General features: G+C 31.4%; 1 protein-coding gene across 1 annotated transcript; it reads left to right on the top strand.

The window, feature by feature from the left end:
* Positions 1-13,194: 13,194 nt before the first annotated feature.
* LOC101507295 (uncharacterized) lies at positions 13,195-25,073 on the top strand. Its single transcript, XM_073367440.1, has 6 exons — positions 13,195-14,598; positions 15,459-17,092; positions 21,644-21,702; positions 22,191-22,930; positions 23,159-24,585; positions 24,700-25,073. The coding sequence occupies exons 1-5, from the start codon at positions 13,335-13,337 to the stop codon at positions 23,209-23,211; spliced, it is 3,750 nt and encodes a 1,249-aa protein (XP_073223541.1). The 5' UTR covers positions 13,195-13,334; the 3' UTR covers positions 23,212-24,585; positions 24,700-25,073.
* Positions 25,074-25,525: the final 452 nt, after the last annotated feature.

The following is a 25,525-nucleotide window of genomic DNA, read 5'->3' as shown; positions in this document are numbered from 1 at the left end:
TTACGCGAAAATATATTGAACGAAAATATATTTAATACTTAAATATCTCAAAATCTATAAAATTTCAATCACATCATTCAATTCTTTAAAAAATCATCAAAAGAAGTTATTAATATAAAAATAAGTTATTAGACGCATGCATGACCACCTTGTATCAGAATTCATATAAAAATCAGTTATTAATAATATTTTATTATAACTAATTTGTATCAAAATCATAACACTTGTGAGCACATGCGTAACAAAAGAAGAAGGTGGATGGCGGCGTGACTTCAAAAAGTTAAAAATATAAAGAAGAAGAGTAATAAAACTCTATTGAGGACTGCCAAACAAAATTTTAAAAAAATTTATATATAATTAGTTACCGGATCGGGTCAACGGGTTTATTTTGTTAAACTCATTACTCGAACCAAATATAAATGAATTTTAATGGGTTGGGTTGGGTCGAACCCGAAAGTGACTAGATACGAGTAAATATCGAGTTGAGTTGAATTGAATGATCAAGTTGACGGATTGACCCGCGTCCATGTAAACCCCTATGTAGGTGTATCATTGTTAGAATATCATATTACTCGATTTCCTTAACTATAATTGTAAGACTAATTTTAGTTAACAAAGACCTAGTAGTTGTCCAATTATAAATATTACATTTTTTTATAATAAAATTATAAATATTACATTATCGAACAACACTAAAACCAATTTCATAACGGTAGTTTGCACGTTTCATTCATTTATTGATTCCATATTTTTACTAATCCGACATTGATCAGTTACTAAGAAGCTAAAAATAATTGCCACAGAAATTGGTCAGAAAGGAACACATGAAGAGGCAAATTAAATGAATTAATCAGTTTTTAAGTTAGAATAACAATAATATTATTATTACTATTCACAACGTTCACATGCACATGCTACTGGAGCTTAGCCCCTTCTAATAACTTAACTAATTACTAAAAACAAAAATTCACACAAAATTATGTTGAGTTTAACAAGAAAAAAGAATCTAACATGATTATGTGTACAAATATAGTTAAACAATTATTCTTTATAATTTTGAGATGTTTGATTCTGTGTTCCTATTTCAATTTTGAAATTCACACATTTGGCGTTGACATATTCATGTCATGCGAGCAAGTACATCATTTATTTATTTTTTGAAAAAAGTATTCAATTCTTGTTGTTGATATCCAAATTATCTTGAAATATGAGACAAAGCCCATGTTTATTTAAGAGGAAAAAAAGTTATTTATATGTTTATATTTTTATTTTTATTTACACGCTTTTACTACAAGGATTAAATTTATAAAAAAAATTTATACTATGTTCAATCACAACTATTAGATCAATAAATATTAAGAAAAATTATAATACTTCATCGGTCTTTTTAAATAATTAATTTGCTATATTTGTTTGTCTTAACTTATTTATTATTTTTATAATATTAATATAATATTTTCACTACTAATTCAGATACAATAATTATTTATACAATAATTGTATCTTATTTATTGTATCTGAATTTATCAAATTTCACTACTAATTAAAATTAATAAAAATATTTAAACAAATAAAATTCATTTTATTATTGATAACAGCACAACTAATATTTTTATATGAATTATACACAACTCAAATAAAATATTTAAAATGATAGGATAAGAAACATCTGACACATAAAAATTAAAAAGCATATGCTTAATGTCCAAAATAGATGCATCGGACAAATAAAACTATTCTGGAAGTGTTCCAAAATTTTCTGTTCATACAACGAAATTTGAACGTTTTACTTGAGGATATAGAAAGATAAAGTAACTTGATATAAATGAAATTGATTTTGATTTTTAAAAGATAAAATATTATTAATAATAATATGTGCCGCAAAAAAGAGTTCATTACAAGATTATAGCACCAAATTAACCACACACACACACACATACAGCCTGTATGATACAGGTCTCACCTAACATGTCCAAATAATATAAACATTAAATCCTAATCAGTAAAATTTAATATATCAGTGAATATATAATAATAATAATAATAATAATAATAATAATAATAATAATAATAATAATAATAATATGTTAAATATCATATGTGGTCCCTTAACTTAATTAGTTTCAGTTAACGTTTTAATTCTATATCTTTTTTTTCTCTGATTTGGTCCTTTATTGTAATATTAAGTAATAATTTGATCTTTGATATTTTTAAAATATCAACAATGCTATCTTTATTTTTTACAAAAATTCAAAAATTTCAAACAAAATCCATAAAATTAATTATCATCCTCAATATAATGCAATTTCATCAAATTCATAACTTAAATCTTTAAATAAACTCATATTTTTATCTCTAACAACATCAAATAAAGAATGACAAATATGAGTTTATTTGAAGATTTGAGTTATGAATTTGATGAAATTTGTATTATATTAAAGAATATAATTAATTTTATGAATTTTGTTTGAAAATTTTGATGAATTTTTGTAAAAAAAAGAATAACATTGTTGACATTTTAAAACATAAAAGATCAAATTGTCATTTAATTAAAATACATGACCAAATCGAAAAGAAAAAAAAAAATTTGTTTTAGAGTAATGTTATTATAAAATTTAAAAGTAATGTTATATTTGTTTTAGAGTATAATATACTCAAGCATTTATGTGTTTAAAGTAAATATATTTTTAAATAATTATTGAGTTAAGTATGCTTTAATATAAAGAAAAAGGTAAAACGTTATTGACTAATATAATTCATACAAAATATATTGAAATATGAGACTATTCATAATATTTTACAATTTTAGAGATTTAATTCTCGTCTTTAATATTTTTTAAATATAAAATTAGTTTATTCAAGCTTTTTAGTTTCATTAAAGTGTTCCTTCTAATAATATATTTGTTAAGTAGTTATGCATTTATTTATTGTTAAAGTTGTATATTTAATATCATATGTTCTTCATTTTATATAATTTACATTTGTTTTGAAACATTAGATTTATAAATTTATATATTTTTTGATATTTTTAATTTTATATGTTCATCGTAATTCTGTCAATCTCATGGTCAATCTAATCATGCACTAATTGATATTGTATGTCTTACCGTTTATTATAACATTCATTAGTAAGTGGTAGTTTGTTAAAAACATGTTCATAATAACATTCAAAATATTAAAACAATTATTCACTATGTTCAAAGCAAAATAAAAATTTCTTAAGGTTCAAAAATCTTAAATAATAATAATAATAATAATAATAATAATAATAATAATAATAATAATAATAATAATAATAATAATTTTTACATAATAAAAATGTTAGTTAAACAAAACTATCTAGTCAAATAAAATTTTAATACATAATATAATCAAATTTTATAGTTATGATATTTTGGATGGAGAATAGTTTCAATAATTTTAACTAATATTTTGTCTAAATAATTAGAATGTGAAATAGAATTTTCAAATAATTTTTTAACACGGTCAAGAACTTTAAGAATGGGTTGCAAAAAATTAAAGACAAGAAAAATTTGTGGCTGTTGAAGAGATAGAAAGTTTCGAGTGAATAGTAAAAAAGTTATAAATTATAAATATCTAAATATTTAATAATATTTGTTTTTATTTGTTTCGATTATGATTTGTGTATTTTAAATCATAAAAAAGAAAAAAATGCAATGAGAAACACATTCAACGTCGTAGGAAAAAAAACTTCCACATATGCAATAATAGTTATATATGATCTTGAGTAATAATTGACAATAGAGGAACAATACTATTGAAGTATTTGTCAATTGAGAATCTGTCACATAAATAATTGTACCTTGGTTGCATATCATAATATCGTTATCAGTGCTTGAACTGAGAATGTGCAAGAGAGTGGTTGAAAAACATAAGATAAATATTCATGTGCGTATATAGTCGAATTTACATTGATATTGAACGATTTGTTCTTTGTTGTATGAGTTATTGAAATGAAAATTTTGATGAGTAATTAAAGTCTTTAAGTGTATTAATGAATTATTGAGTGATAAATTAAAACTAAAATTGCATAATTATGAAATAATTGTACTTGAATAAGTGAAAATGTTTGTGTTATATATTGGAAGAAACAAAATAGAGGATGTTACATAGATGAAAATTAGTTGTCGTAAATAGAATTTGAATAATAGATTATAAACATCACTAATCTATTATATTTTAATACATTTAAATATATTCTCAAATTCTATCAGCGACAACTCATATTTATTTATACCACATAATCTAATATTTGTCAACTCACAAAAATTTTAATATGACATCTTTCAAAGCACATTATTTCTTTTATCTTCTACTTTTATTCTATTTTATTTCATTAATATGTAATGCAAACTCTTTCACTTGTCATCCAAGTACAATTATTCTTTACGCTTTGCAACTTCAACTCCAATTTATTACTCGATGACTCGTCAATACACTCAACGATTTTGATTACTTATCAAGTCATTTCAATAACTGATACAAAAAAACACCACCCAATGTCTTCAAATCATCACGATGCAAGTTCAACTACATACACGCCGAAATATCCATCCACAATTTTTCAACCACCTCTTGCATTTGGTTCAAGTCACTTACCAATGATAAATGCATTACGGAATACAACCAAACCACACCCATTTTAATGTGTGACACATTCTCAGTTCACATATATTTCAATAATATTGTTCATCTGTTGTCAATTATTATTGAAGATCGTATATAACTATCATTGTATAGGAGGTGAATTTTTTCTATGATATTAGAATGCACGTGTATCTCAAAGTATTTTTTTTTTCTTTTTACGATTAAAAAAACACAAATCATAATCGAACAAAATAAAGATGAATAATACTAAATATTTGGAAATGAAGAACTTCTAACCATTTTACTATTTACTCGAAACTTTCTATGTCTTAAACATCCATAAACTTGCCTATAAATTTTTGTAATCACTCTTGAAGTTTCTTGACCATGACAAATAAGCATTTAGAAATTTCATTTCACATCTTAATTATTTAGATGAAACAATAGTTAAAGTAATTGAAACTATTCTCCATCCAAAATATCATTACTGTAGAGTTTGATTACATTATGTATTGAATTTTCATATGGCTTGACAGTTTTGTGTAGCTAACATTTTTATTATATAACAAACATTATTATTATTTAAGATTTTTGAACTTTAAGAAATTTTTATTTTTCTTTGTAGTATTTCTTCTATATATATCATATATATTTGCACACGTGAATAATTGTTTCAATGTTTTAAATACTATTATGATATCGTTTTTAATAAAATATTGTTCATGAATGAATGTTATAATACACACAAAATACACAATATCATTTAATGAAGTACATATTAAGATTGACAGTGAGATTGAGAGAAATGCGATGAGCCACCGTGATTTTAACAAAAACTACCATTTAATATTGAAAATGTCAAAAAGTACATAAATTTATAAAATCTAATGTTTCAAAACTAATATAAATCATATAAAATGAAGATCGTATAATAGTTAAATGTACAATTTTAACAATAAAATATATATAACTGTTTAAAAAATATATAATTGTATGAAACACTTTAACGAAAACAGAAATCTTGAATAAATCAATTATATAATAATAATAATAATAATAATAATAATAATAATAATAATAATAATAATAATAATAATAAAGACAAGGATTATATATCTAAAGTTGCAAAATCTTATCAGTAGTCTCATATTTTAATATATTTTGCATGATTTGTATTAGTTAACAACGTTTTGTCTTTTTCTTTGTACTAATGTAAATCTAACCTATATATAGTTATTTAAAAATATATTTATATTTCGAAACATAAATATTTGAGTATATTCTACTCTAAAATAAAAATTACATTACTTTTAAATTACATAATATTTTAAATTCACTAATATATTAAATTTTATCACGCAACGCGCAAATTAATCTAATTTATATCTTATTCCCAAGCACCCACATTGAACTATACACCATTCATTAAACTCATCGAAAATCACAATCATTTTTTAGCAACCACCACCAAAGTCATATATGTACCTGTTCTAACAAAAAAAAATATCAAGTAATTGTCTATTCTCAAATATTACACAATTTTCGTAACTTTCAAATGCTCCAAATACAAACTAATCAAATAACAACAAATTTATCCTTTAACCTTTTGACAAATCGAAGTAATTCACAAAAATATTAGCATGTTTGAGTATTTTTTTTTTTATATTTTCTTATTAAACGAAAAATTAGTGTTTTTGAATATAATTGATTTTCCTTATTATTTGTTTTCCTTATTATTTGTTTTAATTTAAAGTTGAAATTTATAATTTTTTACTCTATATATCATCTTTAGTCTCAAATAAATTGATCAATTTAGTTTCATGTGAATGTATCTTAACATAAACTATTTTATATTAGACGAAACTTAAGTTACCTTTAAAAAATTATCAATAAATTGTCTACAACTAATTAAAATAATTTAATTGTACTCTACTAATTATATCAAACAAAAAAATTTAAAACAAATTTAGGAGTATATGTCATTGATTTTAATTAGTCGAAGATAATTTATTCATAATTTTTTAAATACAACATAAAATTTATCATTATATTTTACTCGGTTTTAACTCAAAGCAATTCTTTGAGAATTAATTTGTACTGCTGCAAAATCAATCATACATCAAACAATAAACCAAAAGTCTACAATTATATATTAATTAATATTTTAATTGGAAATTGTTAACTTTCGTTTTTTTTTCTTTTTATAAATGATTTTTCAAGTTATTGTTTTATACTTTTCTTCTTCAATAGCTGCAAATGTTAATCTCATTATTGCACTTTTTCCGGGCTGGTGTTGACACCATCAAATCTCGCATGTTATTAATCTCATAATTGAGAAGTCACATGGCTTGGAAAATTCTTAAAGAAAATGAAACAAAAGGAGTAAAGTCAATACTATATTCTTTAGTCTTTTATATGGGCGATAATAATACTATTTTGGGAGCTCATGTGTATAGAGGATATAGTTCTCCTTTTAGGTTGTCTATGGAAGATTTTCAAAAATTAGACTAATGACAATTTTCTAATTTATATGCCAATTAATATAGTGCTCAATACACTTGGTCTAATGGTAGAAGATGTCACACTCATACTGAAAAAAGATTAGATAGATCATATAGTTCTCCTTCTAGGTTGTCTATGGAAGATTTTCAAAATTGGACTAATGACAATTTTCTTATTTATATGTCAATTAATAGTGCTCAATACACTTGGTCTAATGGTAGAAAATGTCACACTCATACTGAAAAAAGATTAGATAGAGTGATTTACAATCATATATGATTGGATTCTTGGTATACTATCTCTTGTCTCACTCTCACGTAAGCTAATTCTGAACATTATCCTATAATATTGGAATTTCATAACAATGAAGCTAAACGCACATCTTCATTTAAGTTTATGAGGATGTGAGCGTCACATCATGATTGTATCAATGTAGTGAAAAATACTCGTAAGGAACATGCTACAGGTTGTTCCTTGTTTGTACTTAAGTAAAAATTAAAGCTTATTAAATCCAAGCTTAAAATTTGGAATAAAGAAGTTCTTGGAAACATTCATCATAGAATTCAAATTGTAGTTATAAATATGGATAACATTCAAAATACTATTGATTCCCTTGGTCCCTCAGATGATTTATTGAAAGAGGAGCAACAAATAGAAATAAATGAAGCTCTTAATTGGGAGGAGAAATATTGACATCAAAAATCTCACATTAATTGACATTCAGATGGTGATAGGAATACTGTTTTCTTTCCCAAAACTACAAAAATCATATAGGCCACTAAGACTATTGCTAGCATCATTCATAATGATGTCTTGATTCAAAATCCTTCAGATATAGAAGTCAAATTTGTTTCTTATTTTGAAGATATTTTCAACTATAACAATAGTTATGCAGAGAATGGTTTAATTGAAGACACAATCTCTCCTCTTGTGAACAATTCTATGAATGCTATGCCTATTAATTTGCCTAGCTTTGAAGAGGTTAGAAATGCAGTTTTTGGCATGAATCATGTCAATGCCCATGACTTAATGGTTTTGGTGCTCATTTTTATCAAAAGTATTGGGATGTGATTGATCGTGATGTTTTTCAAGTTGTTCTTCAATTCTTTCTCCACGATTAAATTCTTCCTAATTATAACTCCAATGTTGTTGTACTTATTCTTAAGAAAGTTGAACATAGTAAAATGGAGTATTATAAACCTATTGCATTCATTAACTTCAAATTCAAAATTATATCTAAAGTTATTGTTGACATATTGGTCACTATTATGCCTCATCATTTCTCCTCGTCAAAAAAGTTTCATTCGAGGTATGTATAGTGGTGATTGCATTTGTTTCAATTCAGAAGCAATTAGTATTTTGCAAACTAGGACCTTTGCATGGAATTTGGCTCTCAAGATTGATATAAGAAAGACCTTTGATGCTATAGATTGAAATTTTATTATCAAATTTCTTTAGGCTTTTGGCTTCAACAACAAGTTTTGTCATTCGATTAAAATAATTCTTCAATTTGTTAAGCTGTCTATATTTGTTAATGACAAGTCTGTTTGTTGACTACTTTTCTTGTCAAAGGGAGGTCAGGCAAGGAGACCATTTATTCATATTTTTTTGCATTGCTGAAGAGGTTCTTAGAAAGGCTATATATCCAAATTGGTTGATGACGACTCTTTTTCTTTGATAAATGGTCCTAGGGTCATTTTTGTTCTTTCCCATGTTACGTATGCCAATGGTTTGATGATTTTTTTGAAAGACTTCTCTTTCTAATGTTAACAATCTTCAAAGTCTTTTTGAAAGATATGTCAATATCTTCAGATAACAGATTAATCCTAATAAATCTACAATTTACATTGGATATGTTTCCATTAAATGACATAATATCTTAGCTAATTTACTTGGGCTTTCTATTGGTTATCTCCATTTCACCCACCTTGGAATTAGGGGTGTCCATGGTACGATAACCCCGCAAACCGCTCACTCAAATCAATTCAACCCGCATTTTGACCTAACCCATTCGAGCTCGAGTCTAATCTGAACCAACCATTGAAACTCAATTATGATCGGTTTATGTAGCATATTTAACATTTTGAATTCACAAACCCGCAAACTCAATCCATTGATGTATAGTTAAAATTTAGTTGTTGAACTATATTTGAAAATTTGTTGCTAATTTAATTAATTTAAATGTTTTGTTGTGTTTGTGGATGTATCTTAAGTATTGAATGATGTGTTGCGATATAATTTTATTATTTTTTAAACTTAATTGCAATTTTAGTCTCTCTAATTATACTGATTCACGAAATTGGTCCCCCTATTTTGGTCCATCCCTCTGATTTTTAACTAAAAAATGATGATGTGAGATGTTTTAAATAACGTGACATATGTTACGATGATGTATAGTCATAACACCCATGAAATTGAAATAAAACGCCGTGAAAACTTAAATTTCAACTTCAGATTATTTTATATTTTTAATTTCATTAATGACATATTAATAATTAATGCATATAGATGGTTCTATATCATAGAATTGTATGTTTCGTTATTTAAAATATATTAAATCATCTTTTTTTTAGTTAAAAAATCTGAGAGAGAGTCAAAACTATTGAAATTTAAAAAAGTGGGCCAATTCCGTAAATCAGTATAAATATAGAGACTCAAATTGCAATTAAGCCTATTTTTTTATATGTTCAAATATTTGAATTTAATTACATTTGTTTTAAATAAATAAAAAAATATTTTTCTTTATTACACGCAAACCCATCCCAACCTGCTCATAGTCGGGTTGGTTTGGTTCGAGTTTGATGGAATAATCATGGGTTGAGAGCTCAACCCAACCTAAATAAAATTGATCAGTTCAGGTATCAAATTTGGCCAAAACGACTCAACTCAACTCGTGTACACCCTTACTTGGAATACCTATTTTCAAGGGAAGTCCTAAAGTGGTTTCTTTACAATTAATTGTTGATCGGATCAAGGCTAAACTTGCAGTTTGGAAAGCATATCTTTTTTCTATGGTAGGTAGAATTCAATTGGTGAAAAGTTTCATTCATAGCATGTTAATTTATAGCTTCCACACATATTCTTGATTGACTTCTCTTCTCAAGGATGTAGACAAATGGACTAGGAATTTCATGTGGTCTGGTGATATTGAGAATAGAAAATTGGTTACTATTGCGTGACATAAAATTTATCATCCTCTGAACGAATGAGGGCTTGGAATAAGGTCTTTGAGAGAAATTAATAATGTTGCTATTATTAAACTTGCTTGGAACTTAGTTACTTCTGGTCAACATTGTACTATTCTTCTTAGAGGATGAGTGTTTCGCAGGCATGTGCATATTAGATATCACATTGATTCCTCTATCTGGACTACACTCAAAACTAAGCTACTTACTATATACGAAATAACAAATGGCAACTTAACAAGAGTGACAATATTAAGTTTTGGGTTGATATTTGGTTAGACGATTCTTTAGCTTTTATTCTTAATATTGATGAGGACAAGTAATCTCATCTTCATGTCACGGTTAGTCATTTCATCTAGGATGGTCATTGGAAAGTACCTTTTGTTCTCTTACCTACTTACCCTCAGTTGGCTGCCTTGTTGGCCAAAACTACTATTCCTAATTTTGATTGTGAGGATCATCTGGTTTGGAGATTAAATAACTCTGGGATTTTAAGCTTTAAGGAAGCTCATATTTTCTTCAAGCCTTTAGAGCAACATATCCTTTGGGCCAAAGCTATTTGGCATAACAACCTTCCTCAGGTTTTGGAGATTATTGCATAACAAGATGTCTACTGATGATAATTTAATTACCCGATATCATCAAATTGTCTCAAGATGTGAGCTTTGTAAATGTGAAATGGAGACTAACACTCATCTTTTTTTATCGTACTCTTTTACCACTAAGCTCTGGTTTAGTTAAGCTTTATTTTTCACTATGAAATTGATATTAGTTCAGCTCAAAATCTCATTGTCATATGTGAGAAAGGTTGGTCACGTCAATGTAGAGATATTATTTCGGCCAGCATAATATTTACTATTAATACTATTTGGTATTGTAGAAATCAAGCTCAGTTTGAAAGTGAGAGTCTTGCGTTTCATAACGTTATCAACATAATTATTGCAAATATACCTTTATCTGGCAATCACACTTCTAGTACAGTTTCCAACTCTATTAAGGAATTTCAAATTTTAAGTATTTCTAAGTTGGCCTCCTAAAGCGCCTACCATTCAAGAAGGTGACTTGGTGTCCACCAAAAACACTAGATTAAATGTAACAGTGATGGTGTTGCATTTAGATGTCCTGGTATTGCTGTTTGTGTGGGTATTTCAAGGACACAGATTGTTTTGCATTAAATTTAGGGGCTACAACTGTATATTGATGTTGAAACAACTTATAAGAATGGGTGGAGATTTCTATGGATTGAATTTCATTCACAATTGACAAATTTGGCTTTTAAGAATAATAGCCTTGTTTGTTGGTCCATTAGAAATAAATGGCTTAGTTGTTTGATGATTAAAAGAATGAACTTTTCTATATCCCATATTTTTAGAGAAGAAATCAATGTGCAAATAAGATTGCTAATTTAGGTCTTCACATAGTTAATAGTCATTGATGGGTTACTTTTCCTTCTTCTATTCTTGATGTTTTCAATAGAAATAAGATTGGTCTCACTGAATATATATTTTGTTGGTGGTTGTTTGTATATACTGCATTATTTTTTCCTTAATCATGTACTTTTGTGTATCCTTGAGAATTGTTTTCTTGAGTTTTGGTATAATTTTTTCCTTCACCATGTACTTTGTGTATCCTTGAGAATTGTTTTCTTAGGTTTTGATGTACTTCCCCGAACATCTTGTATTTTCTGTTATTTAATTTTTAATATTTATTATAGAGTGCTGCAAATGATAGATGATTAACTTGATGTGCTAACATAGTTAGGATGCCAAGTTAACCATGTGATGCATTTACACTCTATTTTTTATATAAAAAAAAAAGGTGAAAATGATAAAAGTTGAACCAAAGTAAAGATGAATTTATGCTCATAGCATAATAACTCTACTCTAGCTTTTCTCCCCACATATTGCCCACCCGAGTCCACACACGGAACCCGATTCACTACATTACTTATTGCACGCATTTACATAATCAATGATTGTGTGACTGTTTTATTGAGATTTGATGGTCTAGATTTTAAGTTCGGTAATTTTTTATTTTAAAAAAAAAATCAAAATCAATTTGAAATCTAAACTATCTAATTGAGATCGGATCATCGTGCAATTATCAACTACATGAATGCATTTAATCTGAATTTGTCCACACACATTATATGCTTTTAGGTAAACTATAAGATGTATAATTAAAGATATCCTACTTTTATTTTGGTTTTAATTTGATTATGTATCCTATATTCATAATTCATAGCCCCACAGACAGGTAGACCTGTTGGAAATATAAGGTAAATTTAGATTATTCTTTCTCATCACAAACTACCAAAAGGTTACGTTCAAAAAGATCATCAAAGAAATCATGAAAGTTCTAATATATTATATATATATATATCCACGATTAAAAGAAAGAAAAAAAAGAAAGGAATCAATCTGTTTATCCAAAGCTTACAACAGCTACAATCAAGACTAGAACAAAAATCATGAAAAAATAATTAAAATAAACTATATTAATTTTCTCTTTTTACTAAGAAAAAAGAAAATAAAGAGGAAAAATTGGAAACAAATGCAAAAAGCATTTTGGAGTTGCTTTTGTCAAGATAGGCAACTATGCAGGGCTGCTACTTGGAAATGACAGAAAAATAGGACACAATGTATTAACTTTGCCTCTATAATCATTCTTCCATTTTGTCAAGATGCAAAAATTATATTTTAATTAGTAGTTGGAGTTTGAAATAGTGACTGATCCTAATTTCTAACCATTTGGAGTAAAATTGAGTAATGGGAAAGAAATGGCCAGCTGGGAAACATAATCTAATACAATAAAATCAAAATGAAACCAATAGAATATTTGAATTGGTCCTTCATGATAGCTACCTCTTAACGATTCACTATCACTATAAATACTTAGTCTCTCATGTAGCTTATCATTGTAATCACTAACACCAAAACCTCTCTTTCTTTTCTTCTATCTCTTCCACCACTTCAAAGAATATTAGTAAAGATCTAATAACATACACATTGGAAGTGGTAACATTTTTTCTTCCTATCCATGAGTGCAAGGGCCAGTAGCCCCAGAAGGGGTTGGCCACCAATGGCAATGGCATTGGCCATTGTTTTGATTTCCACTACTGTGGTTTCTGCTGCTGCAGATAGTTACATTTACTCTTCTCCTCCACCACCTTATGTGTATAAGTCACCACCACCACCGTCTCCTTCACTACCTCCTCCTTACGTGTACAAGTCACCACCTCCTCCGTCTCCATCTCCTCCACCACCATATGAGCACAAGGCTCCATCTTATAAGTATAAGTCCCCTCCACCTCCTTCACCATCTCCCCCACCTCCCTATGTGTACAAATCACCACCTCCTCCATCACCATCACCTCCACCACCTTACATTTACAAATCTCCACCACCACCCTCACCTTCCCCTCCCCCACCATACTATTATAAATCTCCTCCACCACCATCTCCCTCACCCCCACCACCATATTATTACAAGTCTCCTCCACCACCTTCTCCTTCTCCTCCCCCTCCATACTACTATAAATCTCCTCCACCACCCTCTCCGTCACCTCCACCTCCTTACTACTATAAGTCTCCTCCACCTCCCTCACATTCCCCTCCTCCACCATACTATTACAAGTCTCCTCCACCACCCTCTCCCTCACCCCCACCTCCATATTACTACAAATCTCCTCCACCACCCTCTCCCTCACCCCCACCTCCATATTATTACAAGTCTCCCCCACCACCCTCACCATCCCCTCCCCCACCATACTATTATAAGTCTCCTCCACCCCCACATATACACAAGGACCCACCATACTATTACAAGTCCCCACCACCACCTTCACCATCTCCTCCACCACCTTACTACTATAAATCTCCCCCACCACCCTCACCATCTCCTCCACCACCATACTACTACAAATCTCCCCCACCACCTTCACCATCTCCTCCACCACCATACTACTACAAATCTCCTCCTCCTCCATCCCCTATCCCCCGTACACCTTACTACTACAAGTCCCCGCCACCACCTTCACCATCTCCTCCACCACCATACTATTACAAATCTCCTCCCCCGCCATCTCCTATTCCCCAGACACCTTACTACTACAAGTCCCCACCACCACCTAAGTATCTTCCACCACCATACTATTATAACTCTCCTCCTCCACATGTTGTGTATCCTCAACCACACCCTTACCACCACTCATTGATTGTGAAGGTAGTGGGTAAAGTCTACAGCTTTAGGTGCTATGATTGGGAGTATCCTGAAAAGTCTCATGACAAGAAACACCTCAAAGGTACATCACTTACTAAGGATTGAACTTCTATACACTAATGAGTTTAGAGCATGCATGAGACTTAATCGTTTATCTGTTAAAATCTTAATTGCTTTAAAATTATTCATTAATATTTTGATAAAAAATACAACTCTCTGTTTATTTTGATATATAGATAGATAGATAATTCAAATATAAAATTCAAATTAACTTTTATCCACACGACAATGGGCCAATTTGATTAAGATTTTCCTAAAAAATGATTTTATAGTATTTTATCTTTTTATAATATTTTTAAAAATAAAACTTCAAATAAAAAATTAGTTTAAATAGTTTATTTTAAAATATCGTTTTAAGTATTTCATCTATTTAATTATTTTTGTGGACAATGAAATTTCAAAAAAATGATTAAAATAAAATCTATTTTAAGAATCTTTTTGTAAAAATTATTTTTGAAAGATATCTTTTTTTTTTAAATTATTTTTTATCATATTAAAATCTCTAATAATAAATGTTTAAGTTATTGAATGTCAAAATTATTTTTTTAGTTGGTAATAAATAAATGTAAAACAAACTTTAATATTTTTAAGTAAATTCTCATAAAAATTTAAATATATAAAATCAATTACTTTTTAAAAATTTTAAATAATCGAATTCAATATAAATTGCTTAGAACCGGCTACAACCTGCCAAGAATAAAGAAAACAATCAATATGTCAAATTAATATGTACAATCTACCTCGTTGGAATTTAATAATTGCCCCTAATTTAATATTCTACTTGAAATTGATTGTTTAACATGCTGCTTTTAATAATAAAGACCTATATAGTATGTGTTTCTATATTTTACTCGATCCTAAAGTAATTTTGTTATGGGGCAGGTGCTGTTGTTGAGGTGACATGCAAAGCAGGAAGCAAAATCATCAAGGCTTATGGTAAAACTAAGATCAACGGAAAGTATAGCATCACAGTTGAGGATTTTGACTATGTTAAATATGGTGCCACAGTGTGCAAAGCTGTGCTTTATGCTCCACCTAAAAACTCACCTTTCAACATACTTACAAAGCTAAACCAAGGAACCCCATTGAAGTTGAAATCCAAAGACAAGTATGAGGTTGTGCTTCAGGCTAAGCCATTTGCTTATGCTTCAAAGAAACATTTTAAAGAATGTGAGAAGCCCAAGCCTTCACCAACTCCATACTACTACAAGTCACCTCCTCCTCCGGTGCCAGTTTACAAGTACAACTCACCACCTCCACCGGTCCATTATTATTCTCCTCCGTATTACTACAAATCACCACCTCCTCCTGTAAAAACACCGCCACATCCTTACTATTACAAGTCTCCACCACCACCATCACCATCTCCTCCTCCTCCATATTATTACAAATCTCCCCCACCTCCTTCACCATCACCTCCTCCACCTTATTATTATAAATCTCCTCCTCCACCCAAAGTGATATCAAACCCTCCATACTACTATAAGTCACCACCTCCACCATCACCGTCACCTCCTCCACCATACTACTATAAGTCCCCACCTCCACCATCACCATCTCCACCACCCCCATACTATTATAAGTCACCACCTCCACCATCACCATCACCTCCTCCACCATACTACTATAAGTCCCCACCTCCACCATCACCATCACCTCCTCCACCATACTACTATAAGTCCCCACCCCCACCATCACCATCCCCACCACCACCTTACTATTATAAGTCCCCACCTCCACCCAAAGAGATTTCACACCCTCCATACTACTATAAATCACCACCCCCACCATCACCGTCACCTCCTCCACCATACTACTATAAGTCCCCACCCCCACCATCACCATCCCCACCACCACCTTATTATTATAAGTCTCCACCTCCACCCAAAGAGATTTCACACCCTCCATACTATTATAAGTCACCACCCCCGCCATCACCATCCCCTCCTCCGCCATACTACTATAAGTCACCACCCCCACCATCTTCATCCCCACCCCCACCATATTATTACAAATCTCCTCCACCACCATCACCATCACCACCACCTCCCTACTATTACAAATCACCTCCACCTCCTTCACCATCACCACCACCTCCCTACTACTACAAATCACCTCCACCACCATCCCCATCGCCACCACCTCCATACTACTACAAAAGTCCCCCTCCACCATCCCCCTCTCCTCCTCCCCCATATTACTACAAATCTCCACCACCACCATCACCATCTCCACCTCCTCCCTACTATTACAAATCACCTCCTCCACCATCACCATCACCGCCACCTCCTTACTATTACAAATCTCCCCCACCTCCATCTCCATCTCCACCACCACCTTATCATTATCAAAGTCCTCCTCCACCATCTCCCATTTCTCATCCTCCCTACTATTACAAATCCCCTCCACCACCGTCGCCATCTCCTCCACCTCCTTACCACTATGTAAGTCCTCCACCACCAGTAAAGTCTCCTCCACCACCAGTTTATATATATGCTTCACCACCACCACCTATCTACAACTAAGTTCAAATTACAGATGCACCATTGATGATGAATCATGTAAGTTTATCATATTTACTTTTATGAATGTATGTGTGTTTTATAATATAATACTTATAAAAGTTCTTATTCGTGTTTGTTTTCAGGTTCCAGTTTTCAACTACGAATAAAGTCAAGCTCCGTTTGGAGCAAAGTGAAATATCTAGCTTCGTACCCATATTTATTAAATAAAAGTCAGGATGCATCATCTTTGAGCTACAATATTTGTCATCGAGACAAAATTTATTTTATTTCTTTGATGACCATCTTGCACTTCCTGATCTTACTCTTTTCAAGTGACAGGCAAATCAAAATGGAGAAGCGTGATTGATTTATTTGTGATCTCTTATATTTATTTGTGCATAGATCAATATGTACGTATATGATAGTTTTCTATTTATTGAGAAATTTTTTATTGTAATCTGTTATCGTGTTTGCCAAAAGGTGTTAGCAATAAAGAATCGCATTCAATTTCTGCCTACACTATTAAGTTTGTATTTTTCTAACCACAATCGTTCATGCGAATGTGATGTAGCTGTTTAAAATAGCTCCAAATGATGCATAAAAAGCTTTCAATCAAATGAGACAGGGTCACGGTTACTCTTGTACCTATTTAGTTATCCATACATTTATATTCATAGGGGTTATATGGTATAGCTGCACTTAATTAATTGTTTATGTATGCAAGCTTTTCCTTTCCATCAATAAGCAATGGTTAGAAGCATTCTTCTACATATTCCTCTCTACTCTTCTAGAATGAATTGTTTATTTCATGTAAGATGGTATCAAAAGATTCAAAACACACCACCTAATGCTGCTATGTATAAATAAAGTATGACTACAAACTTTATGACCCCTAATTGAAAGAGAACTTAAAGTTTCAAGGTTTCTACACACATTTTCAAGGAAGTAGGTTCCAAATATAACATTATCATTCTCTGTACAAATATGACACTTCCAAGTATTATTTATTGTAAGGAATAGAATGTACTCGTGAATAGGGAAGACTTTTCAACATCAAGTGGATGATGTTTTGCCTAAACTCGGCTGTTATTGTTAACATGGTGAAGTCTGGCTTTTTTGAAAAATGGTTTTAGCAAACAATCTAATTGGAGAATATCAGTAGTTCATGGCTTTAGACAAACCAACTGTTGTGCATATTTACTAGTTTGATAGTTAATTAAGGTCATTCCTCCACAACTTTTTGATTGGATTCTAGTTTTCCTTCTTTGAGTACTTAAAATTGATAGAAACGTCAACTTTTTAAATACTTTTTACTTATATTTCATTTTAGATTTCATTTTCGATGGAGTATTTATTAACCAATGATATACGCAAGAGTCTCCCTCGTTTGATTTCTTAATTCAATCAATTTTTATATATAAAAAAAGGACCCGATAATACATCAATGATTGTATTAAGATAACTTCAGTTTGAAAAATTGTACAACCCTATACTACCTATTACCTAAATTAAACCCGAGAATTTTAGGACCGTAAAGGTGGGTGGAGTGGTCGTCCAGATAACTTTAACATAATTAGCTCTCCAAAAATGGAAAAGTAATCCTTTATTTAAGCTATGATATACACGCTTATCTGCCCAACATTATAGTAAGAATCCAAAAGGACTCACCTAATCCCTCCAATCCCTTTCTCTTTCTAGCTTTTCCACCCAACCACTGGTTCCACAATTATGGAATCAATATCCAATTATGTTTACGAGGCGTGTCTAATATATAGACCTCTCAGAAAATGGTCAAGACTGTTACTATTTTTTAGTAAAAAAATAATTTTATAATAATAAAAAATAAAAAGAAAATATAATATTTCAATAAAATTTAATTAAAAATAGTGAAGTTCACCATTAGACCTAGACTATATTGGACAGTCCTATCTTTAAGACTAATTATTGTGTGAAAAATCATCTAATCGGATTTTGTTACATAACTCAATACGAGTTGAGATCTTATCAATTTCTCAAAAAATATAGAATATTCAATTATTATAATTTTGTATTTCTATATTGACACACATTTTTAAAACATGTGACATAAATTAAACATTTATTAACTTTATATACACCAACAATATAGTAATTAAACAAATGAAATGGAGAGGATATGAGGCTCAGCTGTCCTATTACACGGCATTGACTACCTTAAACAATGTGTGAGAGAGAGGAGAACACGATGGCATTGTCCAACTTAAGTATTAGTAGCTTCACATGGAGACACAATGCACCCATTTTATGGTAATTTTAACAAATGGGGCATATGTTCTGTCAACAAAAACAAAAATATGGGGCAGATGCAACGAAAGTTACTGCCACCTTGGCCTTAAGAAAGAGTAAATAAATTGATATGTTGGACAAAACCAAAACGTTACTACATTTCTCTTCTAGCTAGCAAATCCAAATCAGACAATGGTGCTACATTTAATATGTACATTTCCACTAACAATGGTGAAAAAAAAGATAATTGTCAAATTTTAACATCAAAGGGAGAATTAATCTCACGCCATTTAAGAAGAAAAATATGAAATAGATAGTGGGAGAACACACTTGTCCATCTTATGTGAAAATTTCAGATGATACGATCCATTCCTAGAAATTAGAATCACATGTAATTTTAATCTGGAAGATTGACTTTTCAGAAAAATAAAACTAGATTTGTTCACAATATCATAGAGGAATTTACATGATTTCCTCCCGTTGAATTGTAGGACTATTTCTTATTGGCAAAGGCTTGGTTGTCCATTTAAAATATTATATCACATTATCCAACAGCACCAAACCCAATTTTCATAACGGTAGTTTGCACGTTTCATTCATTTATTGATTCCATAATTTTATGTTACAAGTCGACATTGATCAGTTGCTAAAAACTATGCAACGACCAAAAATAACTAGTAGTATATATTTTAACACCGAGATTTATCAGACAGGAACATATGTAAAGACAAATCAAATGAATGCCCAGTTTAAGTCAGAATAATATAACACATAATATAGTGTACACAGTTAAAAAAAAAAAATCAAATTTCACAAGACAATAAATGTAATATAATTTTATGCGCAGCTAACAATTTTTCACTAGCTTTCGCCATTATGATGTTTTGACTCTGTGTGCATATTTCAGTTATAAGATTATTCCGTTTTATGTTACTGAAATACTAATTCAACCATTTGGCATTGACATATTTCCATCATGAGTGCATGTTTCTTTTTGTTTTATTTTTCCTTTCTTTCTTTTGAATAATTTCTTCCTTTGTTACTAAAATAACTTGATCTTGATATACATGAGATAAAGCCTACACCTGATACAAGGTAAATGCATTGGACAAATAAAGCAAAAAACAAAGCTATTCAGAAAGTGTATTGCACAAACAGAGAAACTACTAAGAAAGGTTAAACTTTTTACTTTTATAATAAATATGAAATTTGCTAATTATTTTTCCTGGTTATTGTTCTTTTTATTTTCTCCTTCAAAATCAGCAATATGCAATTGTGCATTTCATCCGGGAAACATCATCACATGTTCATCTCATAATTGAGAAGTCACATAATTTGGATTACTCTATCACATTCAAAAAGTACACATACAAAACATGAAAAGTCAACTATACATTTCACGATTAAATGAAGAACACAAAAATTCCAACCAAAGCTTGCAATAGCTACCATCATGGGCTAGAACAAAAATAATGCCCATTCATGGATAAGTAAGGCAAAACAGACTAGATTCACATTCCCTTCCCTCAAAAACAATACAAAGTAAAATTGAAAAAGAGAACAAGAGAGAAAATGGTAAAAGAAAAAAAGCATTTTGACAGTTACTTTTTTGTCAAGATAAGCAACTCAGAAGGGAAGCTATGAGGAAACTATAGAAGAATAGGACACATTACTTCAAGTTCTCTAATCATTCCATTTTGTCAAGATGCTTATTTATATTTTAATTATGACAAAATACATCTTATAGTCTTTTAAGTTACACGAAAATATCAAATTGGTCATTTAACTTTTTTTGTATCAATTTATGTTTGTAAAAGTTACACTGTTGAACTATTTTTAGTCCCAACCTCATTTCAATCATTTTTAGTTAAATATTTTTAAATTGTATTATGAGTTTTGTATCAATCATAAGAGGAATAATATATTAAATTTTATGTGATTGCATGATGTAGATTAAGAGATTTTAGTGTTTAATTTCAAAAAACACTAAAATGTATCTCACTCAAATTCTATTTTGTTTAATTATTTTTCTAAAAGTTGATTGAAGGTCTATGTTCTTATGATTATTGCAATCAAAAGCCTTTAAAAATTATATGAGTTTATCGAAAAAATTAAGAGAATTTTGAATTTCAATTTTGCTGATGTAAAATTAAGATTATCGGCGTAAACATTTACAAACATAAAAGGCAAACTTAACACTAATGAAAATAAAAGACTACGTTGTTACAACAAAAAAGGACTAAATTGTTAAAAATAAAAAATAAAGGACTAATTTTTAGTTTTCTTATAACTTTAAAGACCACGGGAGATAGAAATAGTGACGGGTTACGGCCATTGGAACTAGGAAGTATAACAATGTAATGCGAAAGAAGTTGCCAACTGGGAGCATTATTTAAAGGACTTAAATCAAAATGAGTCAAATCAATATTTGAATTGGTCCTTAATGATAGCTGCCTCTTTACGACTTACTCTCACTACACTATAAGTATTAAGTCTCACAAGCAGCTTTTCACATAATCACAAACTCCAAAACCTCTCTTCTACCCTTCCACGGGAGATAGAAATAGTGACGGGTTACGGCCATTGGAACTAGGAAGTATAACAATGTAATGCGAAAGAAGTTGCCAACTGGGAGCATTATTTAAAGGACTTAAATCAAAATGAGTCAAATCAATATTTGAATTGGTCCTTAATGATAGCTGCCTCTTTACGACTTACTCTCACTACACTATAAGTATTAAGTCTCACAAGCAGCTTTTCACATAATCACAAACTCCAAAACCTCTCTTCTACCCTTCCAGCTTTTCCACCATATCAAAGAATATTAGTGAGGATACAATAACAGAAGCATTGGAGGTGACAACTTTTTCTTTCTACCCATGACAGATAGAACCAGTTGCCCCAGAAGGGATTATATCTGGCCACCAATGGCAACGGCATTGGCCATTGTGTTAATTTCCACAACTGTGGTTTCTGTTGCTGCTGATAGTTACATTTACTCTTCTCCACCACCACCTCCTTACGTGTACAAGTCACCACCTCCTCCATCACCATCAACTCCAACACATTACATTTACAAGTCTCCACCACCTCCACCCTATGAGCACAAGTCTCCATCTTATGAGTACAAGTCTCCCCCACCTCCTTCACCATCACCCCCACCACCATATGTGTACAACTCACCACCTCCTCCATCACCATCACCTCCACCTCCATACATATACAAGTCACCAGCTCCTCCACCTTATGAATACAAGTCTCCATACTATTACACGAGTCCTCCACCAGCCTCTCCCTCACCTCCACCTCCAGACTATTACAAATCACCCCCACCACCTTCACCATCTTCTCCACCACCATACTATTACAAATCTCCTCCTCCTCCATCTCCTATTCCCCATACACCTTACTACAATAAGTCTCCACCACCATACTATTATAACTCTCCACCTCCACATATTGTGTATCCTCAACCACACCCCTACCACCACTCATTGATTGTAAAGGTAGTGGGTAAAGTCTACAGCTTTAGGTGTTATGATTGGGAGTATCCTGAAAAGTCTCATGACAAGAAACACCTTAAAGGTACATTAATTTATATTTCTTAATCCTTTCGTTTTTAACTCGTATAAACTTATTTATTTATTTTTGAAAAACTTGAGTAAATTATTATTGGCATAAAATCCTCAATGGCATTACAAATAAATTGACAATATAGTTTAATATGTTTCTGTTTAATAATACTCTATATTATATGTCTTTAAATACATTTTTATTTCACTTTGTCTTTAAATCAAATTTGTAATGCGGCAGGAGCTATTGTGGAGGTGAAATGCAAAGCTGGGAGAAAAATAATCAAAGCTTAAGGTAAAACTAAGATCAATGGAAAATACAGCATCACGGTTAAGGACTTCGACTACGTCAAATATGGTCCTACAGTATGCAAAGCCACACTTTATGCTCCACCTAAAGGCTCTCCTTTTAACATACCTACAAAGCTAAATGCGGGAACCAACTTGGAGTTGAAATCCAAAGACAAGTATGAGGTTGTACTTAAGGCTAAGCCATTTGCTTATGCTTCAAAGAAATATTTTAAAGAATGTGAGAAACCCAATCCTTCACCAACTCCTTACGACTACAAGTCACCTCCTCCTCCAGTACCGGTTTACAAGTACAACTCACCACCTCCACCGGTCCATTATTATTCTCCTCCATATTACTACAAGTCACCTCCGCCTCCATTGAAATCACTTCCACCTTATTATTACAAGTCCCCACCTCCACCATCACACCCTCCATACTGCTACAAGTCACCACCCCCACCATCACCATCACCATCACCTCCTCCACCATACTATTACAAATCCCCACCTCCACTATCACCATCTTCACCACCACCTTACTATTATAAGTCACCTCCTCCACCCAAAGTGATTTCAAACCCTCCATACTACTATAAGTCACCACCCCCACCATCACCATCACCTCCTCCACCATACTATTACAAGTCCCCACCTCCACCGTCACCATCTCCACCACCATTTTACTATTATAAGTCACCCCCTCCACCCAAAGAGATCTCAAACCCTCCATACTACTATAAGTCACCACCCCTACCATCACCATCACCTTCTCCACCATACTATTATAAGTCCCCACCTCCACCGTCACCATCTCCACCACCACCTTACTATTATAAGTCACCTCCTCCTCCCAAAGAGATTTCAAACCCTCCATACTACTATAAGTCACCACCCCCACCATCACCATCACCACCACCTCTCTACTATTACAAATCACCTCCACCTCCACCACCATCTCCTTCCCCTCCACCTCCATATTACTATAAAAGTCCCCCTCCACCATATCCCTCTCCTCCTCCTCCCTATTACTACAAATCACCACCATCACCATCTTCACCCCCTCCCTACTATTACAAATCACCTCCACCACCATCACCACCACCTCCTTACTATTACAAATCTCCCCCACCTCCATCTCGATCAGCGCCACCTCCTTATCACTATCAAAGTCCTCCTCCGCCATCTCCCATTTCTCATCCTCCCTACTACTACAAATCCCCTCCACCAACATCGCCATCTCCTCCACCTCCTTACCATTATGTGAGTCCTCCTCCACCGGTAAAGTCGCCTCCACCACCAGCTTACATTTATACCTCTCCACCACCTCCTATCTACGACTAAGCTCGGAACGCCGAAGCACCATTCGTGATGAATCATGTAAGTTTGCCAGCATTACATTCATAACACATGCATGCGCGTCCACTCGCACACCCATAAATCCAATGTAAAAATATTATGTACTAATTAGCAAAAATTCATATTTGTTTTCAGGTTCTAGTTTTGGTCAAGTAATAAAGGCAAGCTCTACTTTGAGAAAAGTGAAGCGTCTATCTTCTTGTCCGAATTCTTTAAATCTACTTCCGAATATATCATCTATGAGCTACGATATTAGTGACCGATATGAGATTTCGTTCAACTCTTTGATGGCCATCTTGCACTTCCTAATCTTACAGTGTTCAAATGACATACAAATCAAACAGTGGAAGCAAGATTAATTTATTTGTGATATCTTTGATTTATGTGCATATATTAATATGGCTGTGTATGATAGCTTTTATTTTTGTCGAGGATTTTTTGTATTGTACTCTGTTGTTGTGTTTCCAAAAGAAATGTTAGTAATGAATAATCAAATTCAATTTATATCTACCTAATTAGTTCTTGTTTCTTTTAAACAACTCCCATTCGTGTCAGCAAGACCAAGCACAACACCATACCACCATAATGCATCATTGCATGAGATAGAAAATGAGTAAACTAATATAACTGTTAAGAGAAAAAGAATAAAAACATAAACTACTGGAGATAAAACGTACCTCAGGGCTTTAATATGTGTTAAAAACCCAATATTTTAATAGCTCTCTCCAAGAATCTCCCTTTTTTTTCCAAATGAAGTTCAAGTTCCTAAATTAAGAATACAAGTGACTCAAGAAAAGTTTCTACTTTTTAAAATCTGAAGCTTGAGCTACACACATGACAAATGTAAGCATCATAGAAGTATAAAGGATCACAAATATCAATTTCACCATTATTCATGCGTATTATTCCATAATTTTTAGTTTCTTCATATTGTATCCTTATCATAAATTTAATTACTATA

This window comes from Cicer arietinum, chromosome 4 (genome assembly GCF_000331145.2).
Source record: "Cicer arietinum cultivar CDC Frontier isolate Library 1 chromosome 4, Cicar.CDCFrontier_v2.0, whole genome shotgun sequence".
NCBI lineage: Eukaryota > Viridiplantae > Streptophyta > Magnoliopsida > Fabales > Fabaceae > Cicer > Cicer arietinum.
The sequence above is the reverse complement of the archived record's forward strand: the minus strand, read 5'-3'. Positions and strand labels throughout refer to the sequence as shown.